This window comes from Typopeltis vanoorti, chromosome 3, assembly GCF_054136105.1.
Source record: "Typopeltis vanoorti isolate ZY-2024b chromosome 3, IOZ_Tvanoo_1.0, whole genome shotgun sequence".
Taxonomy (NCBI): domain Eukaryota; kingdom Metazoa; phylum Arthropoda; class Arachnida; order Uropygi; family Thelyphonidae; genus Typopeltis; species Typopeltis vanoorti.
The window spans coordinates 64,417,920-64,437,630 of NC_143551.1; the positions used below are offsets into that span (position 1 = coordinate 64,417,920).

The following is a 19,711-nucleotide window of genomic DNA, read 5'->3' on the forward strand; positions in this document are numbered from 1 at the left end:
CCATTTATGTTTATATTTTTTGATTTTTTTCTATTACTGGTTCTTGGTTTAATTCTTTCATAATTTCTTCGTTTCTTTTGTGATAAAATAGGGTATACTTTGCAGTTTTTCTCATAAACTTCATTTCTGCTGTTGTTAATCTTTGTTTGTCTTTTTGTTTTATTGTCCAGATTTCGCTTCTATACATTAAGACTGGTAGGGCTAATGTACTGTATACTTTTAGTCTGGTTTGGTTTAAACATAGAGTTAATTACACCTGTTATTTTTAAATATTTTGCAATTTTTACGTTTATATCTTTTTCATTTTCATGTGTGATCATACATCCTAGGTAGTTAAATGAATTCACCTGTTCTAATAAGATCTTGTTATCTATTACTATTTTAGTTCTTGCTGGATCTTTCGATTAAATGCCATAGTTTTGGATTTTTCTGTTAATATTATCATACCATAATCTTTGGATATCTCATTTAGATCTAAAATAGCTTTCTGTAAGTTATCTTCAGAATTTGTAATTATTATTTGGTCGTCAGCAAAGAGAAGAATGTTAAAGTTCACTGTAGGAGAAATTTTAATTCCTTGATGTAAATTTTTATTATTATTTCATTTAAGTAGATATTAGGGGTGCTTAAGGGTCAAAGCTGTATAAATGAGAGGAGACCTCCACATAGCCTTTAAAGAAATGTGGAGAACTGACCAGGGCTTCTGACTTAATGTCCAATCCTCACCTTCTTGTGGTGCACCCTGTTAGGTATCTACTTGGATACTGAACGAACGAGGTTGGGCTGGCAATTTGGGATTCAGCCAACCAAATTGTATTCTTATTGGTTAAACCAAAATAAAAAAAATGAGGTACAACATGACAAAATTTCATGCCGGCTGGGGAGTCGCCCGGTTAAACAAGGCCCCCATTGTTTTCGCCAGGGAACCAGGGCGAACAGCGAAAAGTCAGCTACTGGAACAAATCTGAAATCTGAAATCACACCCCAACTCAACATCACCAGAGATAAGGATCGGTACTATCAACATAAGAAACCTGAATGGCAAAGAAATGGCGATAGCTGAAGAATTAGATAAGTACCAGATTGACATAATTGGGGTGAATGAAACAAAAAAGACTGGTGAGATCTTTCTGAGCAATAAATACAAAATTCTATATCAAGGAAATGACAATCAAGGAAAAGAAGGAGTAGCCATAGTATTCAACACAAAATACGAGGCTAATCTTCTTGAATGGCAGTCAGTCTCAAGTAGAGTGATGTGGGCAAATATCAAAATGGAGAATTGGGCAGTGAGACTTATTTGTTCCTATGGTCCTACAGAAGGTTCTACTAAGTTAGAAGTGAAGATATTATTGAGGATTTAGAGAAGGCAACTCACACTGAAAAATGAAAAGTTGGTCCTTGTTGGGGATCTGAATAGCAGAGTAGGAAATGATTGTCAGACATACAAAAATATTTTGGGAAAATTTGGAGAAAAGAGGAAAGCTAATAATGATGGCAAATACCTGTTGGATTCTGCTCAGGACATGGACTGATTATTACTAACACCATGTTCCAACATAAAAATGTGCACAAATTCACATGGAGAGAAGAGGCAAGGAATAAGAAATGTCTCATTGACTATGTTATTGTTGATAGTGATGTTTTCTCCCTGGTGCAGGACACCAGAGTGTACAGAGGATTTGAAATTGGAAGTGATCACTATTTGGTTTTGAGCAGGATAAAATTGAATTTCATATTGAAAAGAATAACATGTAAGAAAGTTTTAAAGCAAATAAAAGTTGAGCAGCTCTCGAATGTGAACTGTAGACTAAAATACACAAAGATTATTGAAGAAAAAATGAAAGAGAAGCTTGAAGAAAACATTGATTGATTCAGCCAGAGAGGAATGTGGTGAGGTTGTCTGCAAGGATAGAAAAATAAGAACTCCATGGTGGACACAGGAAGTTAAAGAGGCAGTGAAGAAAAAGAAGAAAGCCTATCAAAAGTTCCTGGAAAATAAGTCAGCTTGTGCTCTTAGACAATACAGAGACAAATACAAGAATGCTAAACATGTTTAAAACTAGCTAAACAAAAGTCATGGGAGGACTTTGGCAAGAATATAGAAAATAAATATCAAGAGGGTGGCAAAATATTCTGTAGGTTGTTGAAGAAGCTTAGGAATGGAGGAAAGAGTGCTGTAAAAGGAGTTCGTCATCATCATCATCCATCAAATACCTGCCATGTACCCTCAAGGGGTGTACAGGATATGATAGTACTACATGAAAAAAATTAAATCATTACTAACTTCCTATCTACAATTTTCCTCCAAATCAGTCTGTTACTTGTCAACATTCCAACATTATCAGATGTTATATTTCTATCGTCTAAGGCATTTTGTACCATATCAATCCACCTATATCTTGGAAAACCTCTGGGTCGTTTTGCTGCCAACCAAACAGAGGACACTTGTTTTGCTAATCTTTCTTCGCCCATTCTGTTTAAGTGACCATACCACCTAAGATTAGCTCTGCTAACGCATTCCTAGATGCTGACAATGTCAAGTTCTTTCCTAATATCCTTGTTTTTTAATATGATATTGCCATTGATGCCGTATGTTCACGCCTATAATCTTTCTCAGGACTTTCATATCTGTGGTCTCTAGTCTTTGGTCAAGTGTTTTACCTCCAACCCAGCTCTCAGATCCATAAGTTAAAACTGGTTTGAACACTGTCTTGTATACAGCTAATTTAGTGTTCCAACTAATTTCTCTCTTATTCATTATGAATTTATTCAATTGACTTCCTACCATACCAGCTTTGCTGATTCTGTTGTCTATTTCTATATTTAATTTACCATCTTCAGTAAAAATCGTGGCTAAGTAGCTGAAATGTTTCACTTGTTCCACAGGTTCTCCATTCACAACACAGTTGACATTTTCAATGTTTCTGCCTATTTTTATTGCTGACCTTCATACCATACTTATTACAACAGCTATTCAATTTAGTCAGAAAATCTTGCAGACTTGTAGCGGATTTATTTAGTAGTATAACATCATCCACATAAAGCAAAGAGCTGACATTAACATCTCCAATTTTGATATCATGTTTAATACCACTTTCCTTAATAACATGATCCATATAGATAATGAATAACAGAGGGGATAATGTAATCCCTGTCTCACACCAGATTTAACGTTAAACCATCTTCCTGTACTTCCTTCAATTCTAACTGCTTACTTACAATTCAAATAAAGACTAAGTATTGCTTGATATAATGCCCCATCGACACCATATAACTGTAGCGCATTGAATAGCTTTTCTCTTGGCACCTTGTCATATGCCTTTTCCAAATCAACAAAACTTAAATACAGATCTCTGTTATATTCCCATGCTTTCTCGACTATTTGTCATAAAGTGAAGATCTGATCCTGACAGCTTCTATTTGGCCTGAATCCAGCTTGTTCGTCACCAAGCTTTTCTTCCACAATTCTTCTCAACCGTTTCTCAAGTATACTTGCATAAATCTTGCCAGGAACACTCAGTAGGGAAATACCTCTGTAATTCTGTAATGGATATGTATTCCTGTCTGCATGCCTGGTCACTGTTTTTTACCACTGTGTTGTCATCACTGCTTGTTTCATTTAGCAGTTTTTCAAAGTAATTACTCTGTAAAAATAATCATAATTAAAATTCTGAATATTTTTACGTATTGTTTATGTTAGTATGTTTATTAGTTTTGTTTTCATAGCACGCATTGTCGGCACTTGCAAATGTGCCCGTTATGGAAATTGTTTTGTTAAAAGTGATATGTAAAGCAGTTAAAAATTTATGTACTTACCAGATTTGAATAATTGTGTTACTTTAAACAAATTTTATTGTAATTTAAAATTATCAAAAGTTGTGTTTTATGAGGACATTCTCTTATCACTAACGAAGACAAAATGTCAGCCACTATACAGTACTTAGTTTCTCGCTTGCCACGGAGTGCGCATGCTCACCGAGAGGTTAGATGTGTGATTGACAGCTGACAAGAAAGCGTCCGGTATCTGAGTAACGCCTCAAAACAAGAGAGCGTTCGGAAGGAATTTAGAACACAGGCCGGCAGACATTTAGGTTCAGAAGGAACTTAAGTTTTTTAAGTGACAGTCGGAAGAAAATTAATAGTATATTCCGAAAAAGAAATAGTGGAACTATTAAGTTTCAAAGTGGAATAAGTATTGATGAATAAAAGGAAAATATTGCTATATGCGTTTTAAACGGAATATAGGAAGAAACACTAATTGCAAGATTAATAGTATATTCCGAAAAGGGAATCGTAGAACTGTAAGTTTTTTTTTATTGGAAGAGTTAAGACTGCCAATAAGCATTTATTGAATAAAAGAAGAATTTTCTATTTACGTTCTAAAGGAATGTTCGAGAAAACTCTGATTAGGAAGTTTCATCTGTATTAAGGACGCTGGATCTGACTATTATTTCTACTGAAGAAAAGAGAAAGAATTAATGTGTGTTACATAAGTGATGAGAAAGGATCCTATAAAAATGAAGAATAGTCATATATCTATTGAAGAGGGCCTTGACAGAGAAAGAAACTGACTATGAACATTTTGTGATTGTGCAAACAAAGTGTTTAGACTAGTCTTAAGTGTAAGTTTATTTTTAAAAGGGCTTGGATCCAATTAATTTGTAGTTAGTTATGTAATATTTGTTTGAAGTCTATATATATATATTGTTTTTGTTATATTAAATGTGGTTATTTTGTATTTTGGTCTTGAGTCAGTGATTATTTGAATTCAGAAAGAAAGAGTTAAGATCATTGCACCAATTGGAGTGAACCCTTGTGCATATAATAACATATAGGTACACTTGGAATAAAAAAAATAATTGTTAGAAACAGAGATCATCTCTATGGTAGGATTAATAATATTATGATAATATTTATGAATAAACTCCTCAATATAAAAATCCACCAATTATTAACAACTCCATACTTCAAGGATATCTTTTTCTCCCGTTTTCATGTCACCTTTATCATCTCTAACTCCTTCTACAGCACTCTTTCCTCCATTCCTAAGCTTCTTCAACAACCTACAGAATATTTTGCCACTTCTTGATATTTATTTTCTATATTCTTGCCAAAGAACTCCCATGACTTTTGTTTAGCTAGTTTTACACAGTGTTTAGCATTCTTGCATTTGTCTCTGTATTCTCTAAGAGCACAAGCTGACTTATTTGACAGGAACTTTTGATAGAGATGATAAAGGTGACATGAAAACGGGAGAAAAAGATATCCTTGAAGTATGGAGTAATCACTTTGAAAAACTGCTAAATGAAACAAGCAGTGATGACAGCACAGTGGTAAAAAACACTGACCAGGCATGCCGTCAGGAATATATATCCATACTTGAAGTAGAAAAAGCCATCAAAGGCTTGAAATGAGGAAAGGCAGCAGGAGTAGATGATATTCGACCAGAAATGCTTAAGTGTGGTGGTATAAAAATTTTACAGTGGCTGCACTGCATAGTTCAGAAAGCCTGGACAGAGGGATGAATTCCCGATGATTGGAGTAGAGCTCTAATAGTACCCATATATAAAAAGGGAAATAAAACTGAATGTGAGAATTACAGAGGTATTGCCCTACTGAGTGTTCCTGGCAAGACCTATGCAAGTATACTTGAGAAACAGTTAAGAAGAATTGTGGAAGAAAAACTTGGTGAAGAACAAGCTGGATTCAGGCCAAATAGAGGCTGTCAGGATCAGATCTTCACTTTACGACAAATAGTCAAGAAAGCATGGGAATATAACAAAGATCTGTATTTAAGTTTTGTCGATTTGGAAAAGGCAATGACAAGGTGCCAAGAGAGAGGCTATTCAATATGCTACAGTTATATGGTGTCAATGGGGCATTATATCAAACAATACTTAGTCTTTATTTGAGTTGTAAGTCAACAGTTGGAATTGAAGGAAGTACATTATCCCCTCTGTTATTCATTATCTATATGGATCACATTAGGAAGGAAAGTGGTATTAAACATGATATCAAAATTGGAGATGTTAATGTCAGCTCTTTGCTTTATGCAGATGATGTTATACTTCTAAATAAATCCACTACAAGTCTGCAAGATTCTCTGATGAAATTGAATAACTGTTGTAATAGATATGGTATGAAGGTCAGCAATAAAAAGACAAAGGCAATGAAAATAGGTAGAATCACTGAAAATGTCAACTGTGTTGTGAACGGAGAACCTGTGGAACAAGAAAAACATTTCAGCTACTTAGGCACGATTTTTACTGAAGATGGTAAATTAAATATAGAAATAGAGAACAGAATCAGCAAAGCTGGTATGGTGGGAAGCCAATTAAATAAATTCATATGGAATAAGAGAGAAATTAGTCAGAACACTAAATCAGCTGCATACAAGACAGTGTTGAAACCAGTTTTAACTTATGGATCTGAGAGCTGGGACAGAAGTAAAAACACTTGACCAAAAACTAAAGACCGCAGATACGAGAAAGATTAGAGGCATGAACAGATCGTATCAATGGCAATATCATATTAAAAACGAGGATATCAGAAAAGAACTTGACATTGTCAGCATCCAGGAATGCGTTAGCAGAGCTAATCTCAGGTGGTATGGTCACTTAAACAGAATGGGCGAAGAAAGATTAGCAAAACAAGTGTTCTCTGCCAAGCTGGCAGCAAAACGACCCAGAGGAAGACCAAGATATAGGTGGGTTGATATGGTACAAAGTGCCTTAGACAATAGAAATATAAGATCTGATAATGTTGGAGTCTTGACAAATAACAGACTGATTTGGAGGAAAATTGTAGATGGGAAGTTAGTAATGATTTAATTTTTTTCATGTAGTACTATCATATCCTGTACACCCCTTGAGGGTACATGGCAGGAATTTGATGATGATGATGATTAAGTAGATATAAAAAAGAGATGCTGAGAGGAGACATCCCTGTCGGACTCCTTGATTTATCTCTCTCGTATATGATAGCTCATGATTTAATCTTATTTGTATTTGATTATTTTAATATATACTTGTGATAGCTTTTAGGATATTATTTGGTATTTGATTTTTCTTTTAATATGTTAAATAGTATGTGTCTTTTAACTTTGTCAAATGCTTTTTCAAAGTCAATAAATGCAATATGTGTTTCTAAATTGTATTCTCTTCTTTTCTATATTATTAATTTTAGGCAAAAGGCCAGGTCTATACATGATCGTCCTTTTCTAAATCCATTCTGTACTTCTAAAATAAAGTTTTCGGAATAGTTCATTAGTTTGCTATTTAAGATTCTGCTCTATATTTTGTAACAGGAATTTAGTATACCTCTATACTGATACCTCTATAGATTTTAGGGTCATTTCTATTACCTTTTTTAAAGATAGGAATCACAATTGCATTTTTCCATTCTATTGGGGGGATACCAGTTGAGTAAATTTTATTTAAAAATAATAAGAGTCTTTCTTTGAATCTTGTTCCTGCGTATTTATATAGTTTTGAATCTAGCTTATCTTCTGGTGATTTTCCATTTCTTGTTTCTTTCAGGCTGATTTCTAATTCTTCTTTAGTTATTTCCTTTTCATTTTCGTTAATTGTTTGCCAGTTGTCTTTTTTAAAATATCTGTCTGTCCACAGTTCTGTGTAGTAATTTAGAAATTCTTCTAATTTCAATTCAGTGTTTAATTTTATGTTTTCTTTGGTATCTGCATTTAGGTGTTTCAAAATCTTATATACATTGGGAATTACAGAGGTATTTCCCTACTGAGTGTTCCTGGCAAGATCTATGCAAGTATACTTGAGAAACGGTTGAGAAGAATTGTGGAAGAAAAGCTTGGTGAAGAACAAGTGGATACAGGCCAAATAGAGGCTGTCAGGATCAGATCTTCACTTTACGACAAATAGTCGAAAAAGCATGGGAATATAACAAAGATCTGTATTTAAGTTTTGTCGATGTAGAAAAGGCATATGACAAGGTGCCAAGAGAGAAGCTATTCAATACGCTGCAGTTATATGGTGTCAATTGGGCATTTTATCAAGCAATACTTAGTCTTTGTTTGAGTTGTAAGTCAGCAGTTAGAATTGAAGGAAGTACAGGAAGATGGTTTAATGTTAAATATGGTGTGAGACAAGGATGTACATTATCCCCTCTGTTATTCATTATCTATATGAATCACATTATGAAGGAAAGTGGTATTAAACATGATATCAAAATTGGAGATGTTAATGTCAGCTCTTTGCTTTATGCGGATGATGTTATACTTCTAAATAAATCCGCTACAAGTCTGCAAGATTCTCTGACTAAATTGAATAGCTGTTGTAATAGATATGGTATGAAGGTCAGCAATAAAAAGACAAAGACAATGAAAATAGGCAGAATCATTGAAAATGTCAACTGTGTTGTGAATGGAGAACCTGTGGAACAAGTAAAACATTTCAGCTATTTAGGCACGATTTTTACTGAAGATGGTAAATTAAATATAGAAATAGACAACCGAATCAGCAAAGCTGGTATGGTGGGAAGTCAATTGAATAAATTCATATGGAATAAGAGAGAAATTAGTCGGAACACTAAATTAGCTGTATACAAGACAGTGTTCAAACAAGTTTTAACTTATGGATCTGAGAGCTGGGTCAGAAGTAAAACACTTGACCAAAGACTAGAGACCACAGATATGAGAGTCCTGAGAAAGATTATAGGCGTGAACAGATGGCATCAATGGCAGTATCATATTAAAAACGAGGATATTAGGAAAGAACTTGACATTGTCAGCATCCAGGAATGCGTTAGCAGAGCTAATCTCAGGTGGTATGGTCACTTAAACAGAATGGGCGAGGAAAGATTAGCAAAACAAGTGTTCTCTGCCAGGTTGGCAGCAAAACGACCCAGAGGAAGACCAAGATATAGGTGGATTGATACGGCACAAAGTGCTTTAGATGACAGAAATATAAGATCTGATAATGTTGGAGTGTTGACAAGTAACAGACTGATTTGGAGGAAAATTGTAGATAGGAAATTAATAATGATGTTTTAATTTTTTCATGTAGTACTATCATATCCTGTGCACCCCTTGAGGGTACATGGCAGGAATTTGATGATGATATTGTTGGGGGGTAACTGCTGGCGAATGTATCTACCTTTATGTGTAGGTTTTCTTTAGCTTTCTTCAGGCTGGCATGTAATCAGAGTGTCTAGGAAGCATATCAAATCAGCTATCAGCAAATATCTTTTATTCCATTATAGGGAGTAAGTCAGGCAATTTAGCGCTGTCTACCTTTTGGAGATTGAGGGTGCAGTTCAATATTCAATGGGAGCCAATCAGAGATAACTGGCCCAAGACCATCACTAATAATTAGTGACATCCGATGAAGAGATGACTGACAAGTGTCGCTGTCTCTTGGCCCTTACACAACAAGTTATTGTTTCTTAAATAGTGTGCGTTCTATGGTTGATTTTCTTGAGTCTTATGAAAACAAAGAAAAAGAAAGTAGCTGCTGCAGCGTCTGCAACTTCAATGAGAAAGTGAAAATACTTCAATGAGAAAGTGAAAATACTTCAAGAAAAAGTACAAAACTTACCTTAATGTTTGATGGATCAAATAAAGCTTCTGGAATCTGAAGCCTTTCTGCACCAAAGTCCTGATTATATCCACTGGGAAATTCGTAATGAACTGTGGGCAAATTTTCAACTGATCTGAAAGTGATATAAAGTTTTCTCTAAAACAAATATGCATTCCAAACCACTATTTAACACATACATTAATCAAAGATAATTTTACCTCCAGGAAAATAAAACTGAATATTTACACAGGCAAAGTGAATATTATATCCAGCATTATTTCAAAGCCGAATGCAGGAACTATGTAAGTTTCATAAGGTAAGTTGACTATAGAGATTACAGGAATACACTCCCTGGCATTCATGAGTTGCCTTAGTGTGGACTACTTAAAAGACATAGACGCCACCCAGGTGTCTATATATTTGCCATTTGTCCATTTTGATGAGATTTCGCTGGCCTCACTGGATAAGAAAAACAAAAAGTTTGCTTTTGAAATATCTTCATGATTAGACTACCTGTATATAGAGTTTTTGACTTCACATCAATTGCTTTAGTATCCCACAATGCATAGCACAATCAGATGCTTATATTATTACTATTATTATTCCATGACACCTTCAAGGAGTCCAAAGACTCATCAATGGAGGGCACCTACTCTACAACTCTCTGTCTCCACCACTTAATTCACCAACTACAGCGAACTGCAACTACCATCAGCATCTACACCAGCACCATCTACTGCCTGTCACTACTACCACCACCACTAGTATTTTCACAGACAATCACAAACATCCATGCCCATGGCAGGATTTGAACCTGCAGCCTTTTGGCTGGAGAGCAGATACACCAACCACTTGGCCAACAATATTGCTATGCATTATGGGAAATATCACTACTTAGACCAGTTCTGACCTTTAATGTGTTCACTGTGGAAGACTAGGGCAACTGATGTGAAGGTAATAAGATTTAATATAAAAGAAGTCTAGTCATAAAAATACTTCACAAGAAAACTTTATTTTTCATATGCTTGGGTTAAGGATCAAAACAAGAATATAATTTCTTGTCTATTATATTATGATTTACTACATGAAAATTTATGTTATTACTAACTTCCTTTTTTAAGTTAAGGGATATTACATCCCATATTGTTTCATAACTGAATAAGAAACTCAAAGAGTTTCATGCCGAATATAGTAAATATATAAAGTTCGGCAAGTCCAAGCATAAGCAAATACCTGGATAGTGTTACAACTGACCCTTTAGGGAGTGCAACACTGAGGCAACTCATGGTAAGGGTGGAGCAAGCTCCAATCACTATTCTTGATATTTCCCCATAATGTGAAACCCAGTTCCTAGGAGCTGTATTACTGTTCTACATTATGAGTGAGAGAAGGTCATTATAACTTAAGTTATCACCTTAACTTAAATAAGTTTAGGTCGCCGAATTGAAGCCTTTGGCTCTTCATATAATTTATTAGGACACCTTCTTGGCAATTCTCATTGTAGGGTATATGTAAGTTCTGTTGGCTACAAACTTGGTATTTCTAGGTCTACCCACTCACTGATGAGACCTCAATAAAGGTTGAAACCGGTCTGGGTAGTGACCTCTCTCACTCATAATGTAGAACAATAATACAGCTCCTAGGAGCTGGGTTTCACATTATGGGGAAATACCAAGAATAGTGATCGGAGCTTGCTCCACCCTTACCATGAGTTGCCTCAGTGTCAGTTGTAACACTATCCAGGTATTTGCTTACGCTTGGACTCGCCGAACTTTATATATTTACTATATTCGGCATGAAACTCTGAGTTTCTTATTCAGCTATGAAACAATATGGGATGTAATATCCCTTAACTTAAATAAGTTTTAGGTTGCCGAATTGAAGACTTTGGCTCTTCATATAATTAATACTAACTTCCTATCACCAATTTCCTTCAGATTAGTTAATCTGTTGGGACTCCAACATTGTTATATATATTTTAGTTTTTGAGTACCTCAATCCATCTAGATCATGGTCTCCCTCTGGGACTTTTTCCTGGCATCCTTTTATTAAACACTTGTTTTGTTAACTTATCCTCCCCCATTCTGTTTAACAGATTACCACCTGAGATTAGCTCAGCTCACACATTTCTGAACAATAAGAATGTCAACTTCTTTAACATCTTCATTTTTAATAGGATTCTGCCTTATTGCCAGTTGTTCACTCCCCTGATTTTTCTCAGAACTGTCATATCTGTGATCACCAGCCTGTTTTACTTGGTCTACAGAGTCCGTCAGCAAAGAAAAACCTGTATAAAAATTGTAATACTAAATTTATACGGACATCAAGGGATGGATACAAGTTACCTTTGACTTCTACAATTACACGAGGGCTGAAAGTGGTTATCATTAGTGTCCAGACACTTATTATTACGCCAAACTACTGCTTGGGCAACATTGACCAAAGTGTCTAGTGGGATTGCTGCATATGGCGTTTCAATTTCTTTCTGATGGGCCACCAGGTAGCTGATTTTCTACGATACACTGCATCCTGCATCCTTTAGAGTCCCCCCCAATAGGTAGAAGTCCAATGGTGTTAAATCAGGAGAATGTTGGGGGGGGGGGGGGGGGAGAGACTCAACTGCACCTCTTCGTCCTATCCATTGTCCCTGCAAACTCTCTCATTGAGGTAAGCTCTCACATCTCAGTGGTAGTGTGGTGGTGGTGCACCATCTTGTTGGAAGAGAAATTGATCATTCTAATAAAGCGCATAAATGGCAGGTAAAATGGATGTGCATAGCATGTCTAGGTACACTTGACCAGTAACAGTACCTTCAAAGAAGATATTATTAAATCCCTAGATGACAATCCACACTAGACATTGAGCCCTGAAAAATTGACTGCCTTGTCCACATGAACGCCCGGATTTTCTTGAGCTCAGTAAACACAATTATGCCGATTCACTGTTCCATTAAACTTAAATTGTGCTTCATCAGACCAAACCATCTTCCTCACAAACTCTTCGTCCTCATCTATCATGTGTTGAAACCACTCACAATACTGCATTCTTCGATCAGTATCGTCTTCATTCATTGCATGTAATAATCTTGTGATGTAAACTTTCCATTTAGCTGCTTTAAGAATGTGCCATATGTTTGCACTGCTAACTCCTGTTTCACGTGCACATTGTGTGGTAGACTTCTGTGGTGAGCGTTGTGAACTGTTTCAACACCATAGCTGAAGAAGCAGGACTTGTTGTAATGCGAGGCCTCCCAGATCTTCCCTTGTACACATGGCACCACGGGTCTCAAACTTATTACGAATACATGCAATTGTCAGGCGTGTTGGAGGTTGTGTTGCAAACTCATGCCTCCACTGTCGTTGAACTTCAACAACATTCTCAAATTTGAAATACCACTTTAAAATGGTCTTGCATTCCTCGAACGACAATCATGCCTCGGCCATTTTGTTTGACTGTCCTACCGGTCACGTATTGATGCTAGTATTCATGTGAGTAACGAACATCTTTTGAGAGAACATCATACTACACATTGCTACTGTAATTCAATCCAATTTCGTAAAAAGTCCATAGATGACATCTAAATTAAAATGTGTATACATTTTTTTGATGGACTCTGTATATTAAATTTAGTGGAGTTTCATATAAAATTGTCCCCAGAAATTTTCTACTCTAAACCAAGTTAGGAATCATGCATGACATGCAGTTTTCATGCACAGACAGCATAGTGATAAACAATTCTGAAACAATTACTATTCATTTTATTCAGAATTTCCATGCTATTCCCAACAGGTAATGTTTCCCTAAGAAAGTTTTCACCATTTCTTGTGACCTCTCGAATTTCTGTCGGAATTAGAACGCTGCATTTAAAAACTCATTCAACTGAAAAATAAAAATAATCCACTATTCACTGCTTGCAATAAATAATTTTTCTCAAATTTTGTAAGGAATTCCAGATCTGGTTTGCTCAGTATTAACACAGATAAATGAAGTAAAATTTCTTGAATTCTTTTCTTCATAACAAAGCCTCTATATATTGTTTTTTTTTTTGAACATTTTGCTGAAATCTGAATATTCACTCTCTTGAAATATCAAATGAATGCTTTCATTCTTAGGCCATGCATGTGCTCAAAATTAAACATTCAACTTTAATATTTATAATTTTTAATATCATTAATAATTCTTACGTACTCTTTTTCATATGGGGCATCATGAACTTGTAGAACAGCACTCTGAAAGTCTTGGAGAACTTCCTAGAGAAAGAAGGAAAGGGGAGGAATAACTATATTTCTATTGTATAATGCAGAAAAGTTGAAAAGAGATTCATAGTCGACAAATAAATCATATTTTGTATAAATCAAATACAAAATCATATTTTGTAAATTAACAAATTATTTTGTTAATTTACAAAATACATCCATCTTTAACAATGATTCTCCCCCCCTCCCCTGTATTCCTAACTTTGATGAAGGAAACGTTACTGAGATGTTCACATACCTGGACATGTTTCACTCCTCTTTTTGTCGATATGCTATTCATATTACATACTTAATTATGAAAACTATACCAGAAGAAACATACAATAAAATCAAATCCATTTGACCCTCATTACAGTAAACACAAGATAATAAACTCGCTTTTTATAGAATCACAGTTGAGTACCACAGTAAAAATTAAATTTATTATGCAAATATTTTGTCTTATGTATCATACCTAGGGTTACAAGTAAAATTAAAGGATTCAATCCTCTGACAAAGGAAAGAAGCTTTGTTAGTACTGACACAAGGGTGAAGTCTCATGATGACAGTAAACCTTGTGATTAGAAAATTGCAGATGGCAATACAGTTAATTGTGTAAGTCTGTAATACTGTGAAGCAAAAGCAAATATAGAAACTACTGCTCCCTTTCCAGACTAATGCCCATGGAGAGCAAATCTACACAAATGGCCCAAGTTCCCAGTGTCCCTTAAATGGGACAGGGATGCGAAGAATCTCTGGGCTCAAAATGGTATGTCCAATAAAACTAGGAAGCTGGAATGTCAGAATCCTGTATGAAGCAGGTAAGCTAAGAAATGCCCAAGAAATGAAAAGACTTGGAATTGGGATTTTAGGAATGAGTGAAGTTAGGTGGCCAGGATCAGGCAAAACTCGTACCACTCTGGAAGTAGTGAAAACAATCATCAAAATGGAGTTGGAATAATATTAAACAAAGATGCCAATAACTCACTGTTGATCTTCATCCCCTACTCAGATAGGATGATGTTATTAAAACTGAAAGGTCAACACTAGATATCAATTGTATACAGGCCCGTGTCCCTACTGCTGACAAGAATGATACCCAGATCAAAGAATTTTATGATCAATTAAAGGAACTAATGAAAAATACAACGAAACATGATATTAACATCATCATCATGGGTGATGTCAATGCTAAAGTTGAGAAAGGTAGAAGTGGAGATATAGTTTGCGAACATGGACTGGAAACAAGAAATGAGAGAGGAGACCATCTTATTCAATTCTGCCAAGAAGAGGAACTGATAGTCACAAACACATGGTTTAAGCTACCACCCTGAAGGCTATAAACTTGGCAATCACCACAAGATAATAATTCAGATATAGTCAGAAACCAAATTGAATATTGGAAGTTTATTTTGCACCTGGTTAGACTATAATAAATTTAGTTTAATCCTTTATCCAAGGATTGTAAGCAATGTAAGCAAATAAAGTTTGCACCTGAAAATATCTTCAGGACTGAGGTAATGTGGTGCAACACCAGGCAACTCTGAGCAAAGGTGGATCAAGCTCTCATCACTCATCTCAGTATCTCCCATAATGCAAAGCACATCTCCTTGCAGACATGTATACTGCTATGCATTAAGGAAAGGCCCACTATCCAGACCACTTTCAACCTTTATTGAGGTCTCGTCAGTGGGAGGCAGACCCAAACGTGGCAATACTAAGACAGAAGCAATAGGAAGTCATATTTACCTATACAAGTTGCCAACAGGTATACCACCTTATTATTGAATAACTCTGGATTTAGAGGAAGATGTTGGAAGTTTATTTTGCACTTGGTTAGACTATAATAAATTTAGTTTAATCCTTTATCCAAGTGACGAGACCTCAATAAAGGTCGAAACCAGTCTGGGTAGTGGCCCTTCCCTTAATGCATAGCAGTATACCTGTCTGCAAGGAGATGTGCTTTGCATTATGGGAGATACTGAGACAAGGAGTGATGAGAGTTTGGTCCACCTTTGCTCAGAGTTGCCTGGTGTTGCATCACCTTACCTAAGTCCTGAAGATATTTTCAGGTGCAAACTTTGTTTGCTTACACTTGGATAAAGGATTAAACTAAATTTATTACAAATTGAATACTTGCTAATTAATCAATGATTTCAAAATTCCATAAAGAGTACAAAAACCTATCCTAGTGCAGATATTACTTCTGATCATAATCTACTGGGGACAGAGTTAAAACTTAGACTGAAAGCTATACTTAAGAAACATCAACAAAAAAAGGTTTGATCTAGGAAAGTTAAAAAACCCAGAGATAAGAAAAAAAACTGAGTCATGATCTGAATCGCTTATCAAGAATGATGACATCATGATGGTTGATGAACCATGGGACAAATTAAAATCTATCTTCACAGAGAAATGTGGAAATACTTTGTATCCTGATAGAGCAGTAAAAAAGAAAGACTGGATAACTAATGATATTCTTTCTCTCATGGATCAACGCAGATCATAATAAAAATCATAGTCCAACAAAATATAAATAGGTTCAGAAAATTACTGAAGACAAAAAAGATCAAAGAAATAAAGGAAATCTGGATGAATGAAAAATGTAAAGAAATAGAATTTCTATAGGAAAAGCATGACAGTTTTAATTTACACAAAAAAGCTGAAAGAGAGCTCAGGTATATTTTAGAAAAAATAACTATGTATCCTTCAAAACAAAAAGGGAGAAATAATATCTGAAAAGGATGATAAAATATGAGAATGGATGAAATATGTAGAACTCTTTACTGATGAACAGATGAAAGGCTCATGCATTCTAAGATCAGAGGTAGAATATGCACTAAACTCAGCTAAAAATGGTAAAACCTTAGGTCCTGATAAAATACCAGTAGAAATAGTAAAGTTATTAGAAAGTGACAACATTACTATATTAGTAAAGTTATTTAATAAGATCTACGATACAGGCATAATCCCTCAAGACTGGTTACAGTTGACCTTCATCATTTCCTAAAAACTTCTAATGATTATAGAATGATAAGTATAATGAGTCATGTTCTCAAAATGTTTCTAAAAATAATTCAAAAAAGATTATGAGAAAATGTAAACACACCATTAGTGATAACCAATTCAGCTTTAGGAAGTGATTTGGGAAATGAGAGAGGCTCCTTTCTGTTCTCAAATCTTATTCCAAAAATGTGACCAAAACAAGAAAGTATTCATTTGCTTCATTGACTTTGAGAAAGCATTTCACATAGTCAAACACACTAAAATGATTGAGTTATTAAAAAGAATTGGATTAGATGGTAGACATTAGGATCACCAAAAGACATCTGTTCAAGTTGATGACATTATTACAGATCCATTAACATCAAAAGAAGAGTGAGGCAAGGATGCATGCTGTTGACTCTCCTTTTTAACACATACTCAAAAGCCATATTTCAAAAACCTTAAAAGGAAGAGAGGAAGGAATTAATGTAAATGGTGAAATCATCAATAGCATCCAATATGCTGATGATACAGCTCTCCTGGCTGACAATATATTCAGGATCTTCAAACTCTTCTCAATTAGTGAACAAAGAGAATGAAAAAATGGGATTAACCACCTTATTGGCCATTATGGATCAAATACGCATCCTCATATGCTTCGTATCCATCATATATTTCAATGTAATATTAATGGTATTACAATTTCAATATGCACTTTTCCATGATAACCTTGATGTCTTGGTAGGTAGCGTAGTTAAGAATGAATATCACCAAAACTAAATTCATGGTCATAAGCAAGAAACCAATTCTTAATTCAGCTTTCTTTAAATGGGAAACAAATAGGAGTGACAAAATTTAAATATCTTGGAATGCTAAGAATGTAACCTAGAAATGGAAATAAAAGTTAGAATTGAAATGGCAAGAAAAAATTTTCTCCTGGTGAAATCAAAACTATGTAACTGCAATTTAAATTTAGAGCACTCATGGTTAAATGCTATGTATCGTTTGTGCTGCTGTACAGTGTAGAAACTTGGACCTTGAAGACAACATTGATAAAAAAAACGTGAAGTCTTTAATATATGGTTATAACAAACAGGGAAAACACATGAACTTTTACATACCATAAAAAGAAGAAACACTGCATATCTTGGTCACCTACTTCATAATGAAAAATATAAGACACTTCAATTGATTATAAAAGGAAAGATAAATGGAAGAAGAGGACAAGGAAGACAAAGATCTTGGCTGGCAGACATCAGACAATGGACTGGCATGAGCTCTGAGGGAATGTTCAGAGTGGTTGAGGATTGCTCAAAATTTGCCAAGGTGGTAGCTGACCTCCAATGGGAGATGGCAATCAAAGAAGAAGAAGACTATATCGTAGGACATCATCGGTGCAAACAGTGAACAACAATAAGGAATTTGAACAAAGAAAGAGTAAAGCAAGTGTTAAATTGGAATCCCTCTATGTATACAGTCAAATGTTCATAGGTTAAAACTATTAAGATGAAAATAAATTAAAATAGATAAGTTGTAATTACAGTTACAGATTTACAATTACATCTGGCTACTTCACATGGAAAGATAAAATATATAAACATCTCTAATCACTTCTACAAAAAAATCAACACCCTACATTCTCAGATTATGTTCACAATAGAAAAAGAATCATCAAAAGGCATTTCCTTTCTAGATGTACACATCCAACATAAGCAAGATGATTCCATTCCCATTTTTGTCTACTGAAAACCATCTTTTACGGCTGTTATATACACAATACATCACATCAGCCCACCATCCATCTCAAAAAATATGGCATCATAAAATCCCTAGTATAAAGAGTATACAAGTTCTGTTCTTCTGAATAATCTCTAAAACAACCTTGCTAAATGGCTATAATCTAAGAATAACTCATAAAATAATTAATGACTTTTCTGTACAGCAACCAGACAGGAAGCCTATAGGATTCCTGTATCATATATTAAAGGCATCTCAGAACGGGTGGAAAAATTATTCAACTTTATTTTTTGAAAAAATACAAACTCATCACTACTTATAAGCCCATCAACCAAATTCATAACCTGCTATCTTCTCTCTTCTATAAAAGACAAACTCTCAGCACTGATGCTACCCAGCATACAAAAAGTACTATGTTCATGCAACTTGTCTTACTATGGACAAATAGGAAAATCTGCCCATAAACATATCTCTGAACATCAAGACCACATCCGGCTTATCAAAGCTCACAAATTTGGCCTTGCACAGCATGGGATTGAAAACACAGGCCACAGGACCCAATGGGAAAACACCAAGCTGCTACATAGCTCCACATATAAAAATAAATGCTCATACAAATAATCATAATGACTGCCTTTCTATTCCAAAAGTGTGAGAAATTGTCATCCTCAACTGTATTAAATAAATTTGTAATCTCTTATATTTTAATTTTAACTTTTCTATTTTAATTTATATTCTGCCCAATAGTTTTAACCTATGAATACATGACTGTATACATAGAGGGATTCCAATTTAATGCATGTGCTCTACTGTTTCTTTATTCAAATTCCTTATTGATGTTCACTGTTTGCACCAGTGATGTCTTATGATATGTAAGACGAAATATCTGCATAATAAATTTTATTTTTAGTGCAGTACACATGTGATTATATAGATATGGACACCCCACAGGTGTCATTATACAAATAACTCACTTTTTATAACTACTGAAAAGACCTGACCAAAACTTCATGGGTACAATGTTATGCTAAAAGAAATTCACATAGCAAACTATTCTTGTGGTCCATATATGTTTGCTATAGTGGAAGTTAACTGTATATTTAAAACGACTTCATACTATCTTTTACAATGTGTATTTCACAGTACAGTAGTCCTCCCTTATCCGCAGGGGGGGGTATGTTCCAAGACTCCCCAGTGGAT

The 19,711-nt window shown here is 34.9% G+C and overlaps 1 protein-coding gene across 1 annotated transcript in view; it reads right to left on the reverse strand.

Annotated features, from left to right (window-relative positions):
- Bap55 (Brahma associated protein 55kD) overlaps positions 1-19,711 on the reverse strand; it is a 146,816-nt gene that overhangs the window by 43,376 nt on the left and 83,729 nt on the right. The window contains exons 8-9 of the mRNA XM_090415661.1: positions 13,743-13,804; positions 9,573-9,687 (exon numbers count right to left, since the gene is read on the reverse strand). Of these exons, the coding sequence (XP_090271787.1) occupies positions 9,573-9,687; positions 13,743-13,804 (177 nt within the window). The remainder of the gene's footprint in view (positions 1-9,572; positions 9,688-13,742; positions 13,805-19,711) is intronic.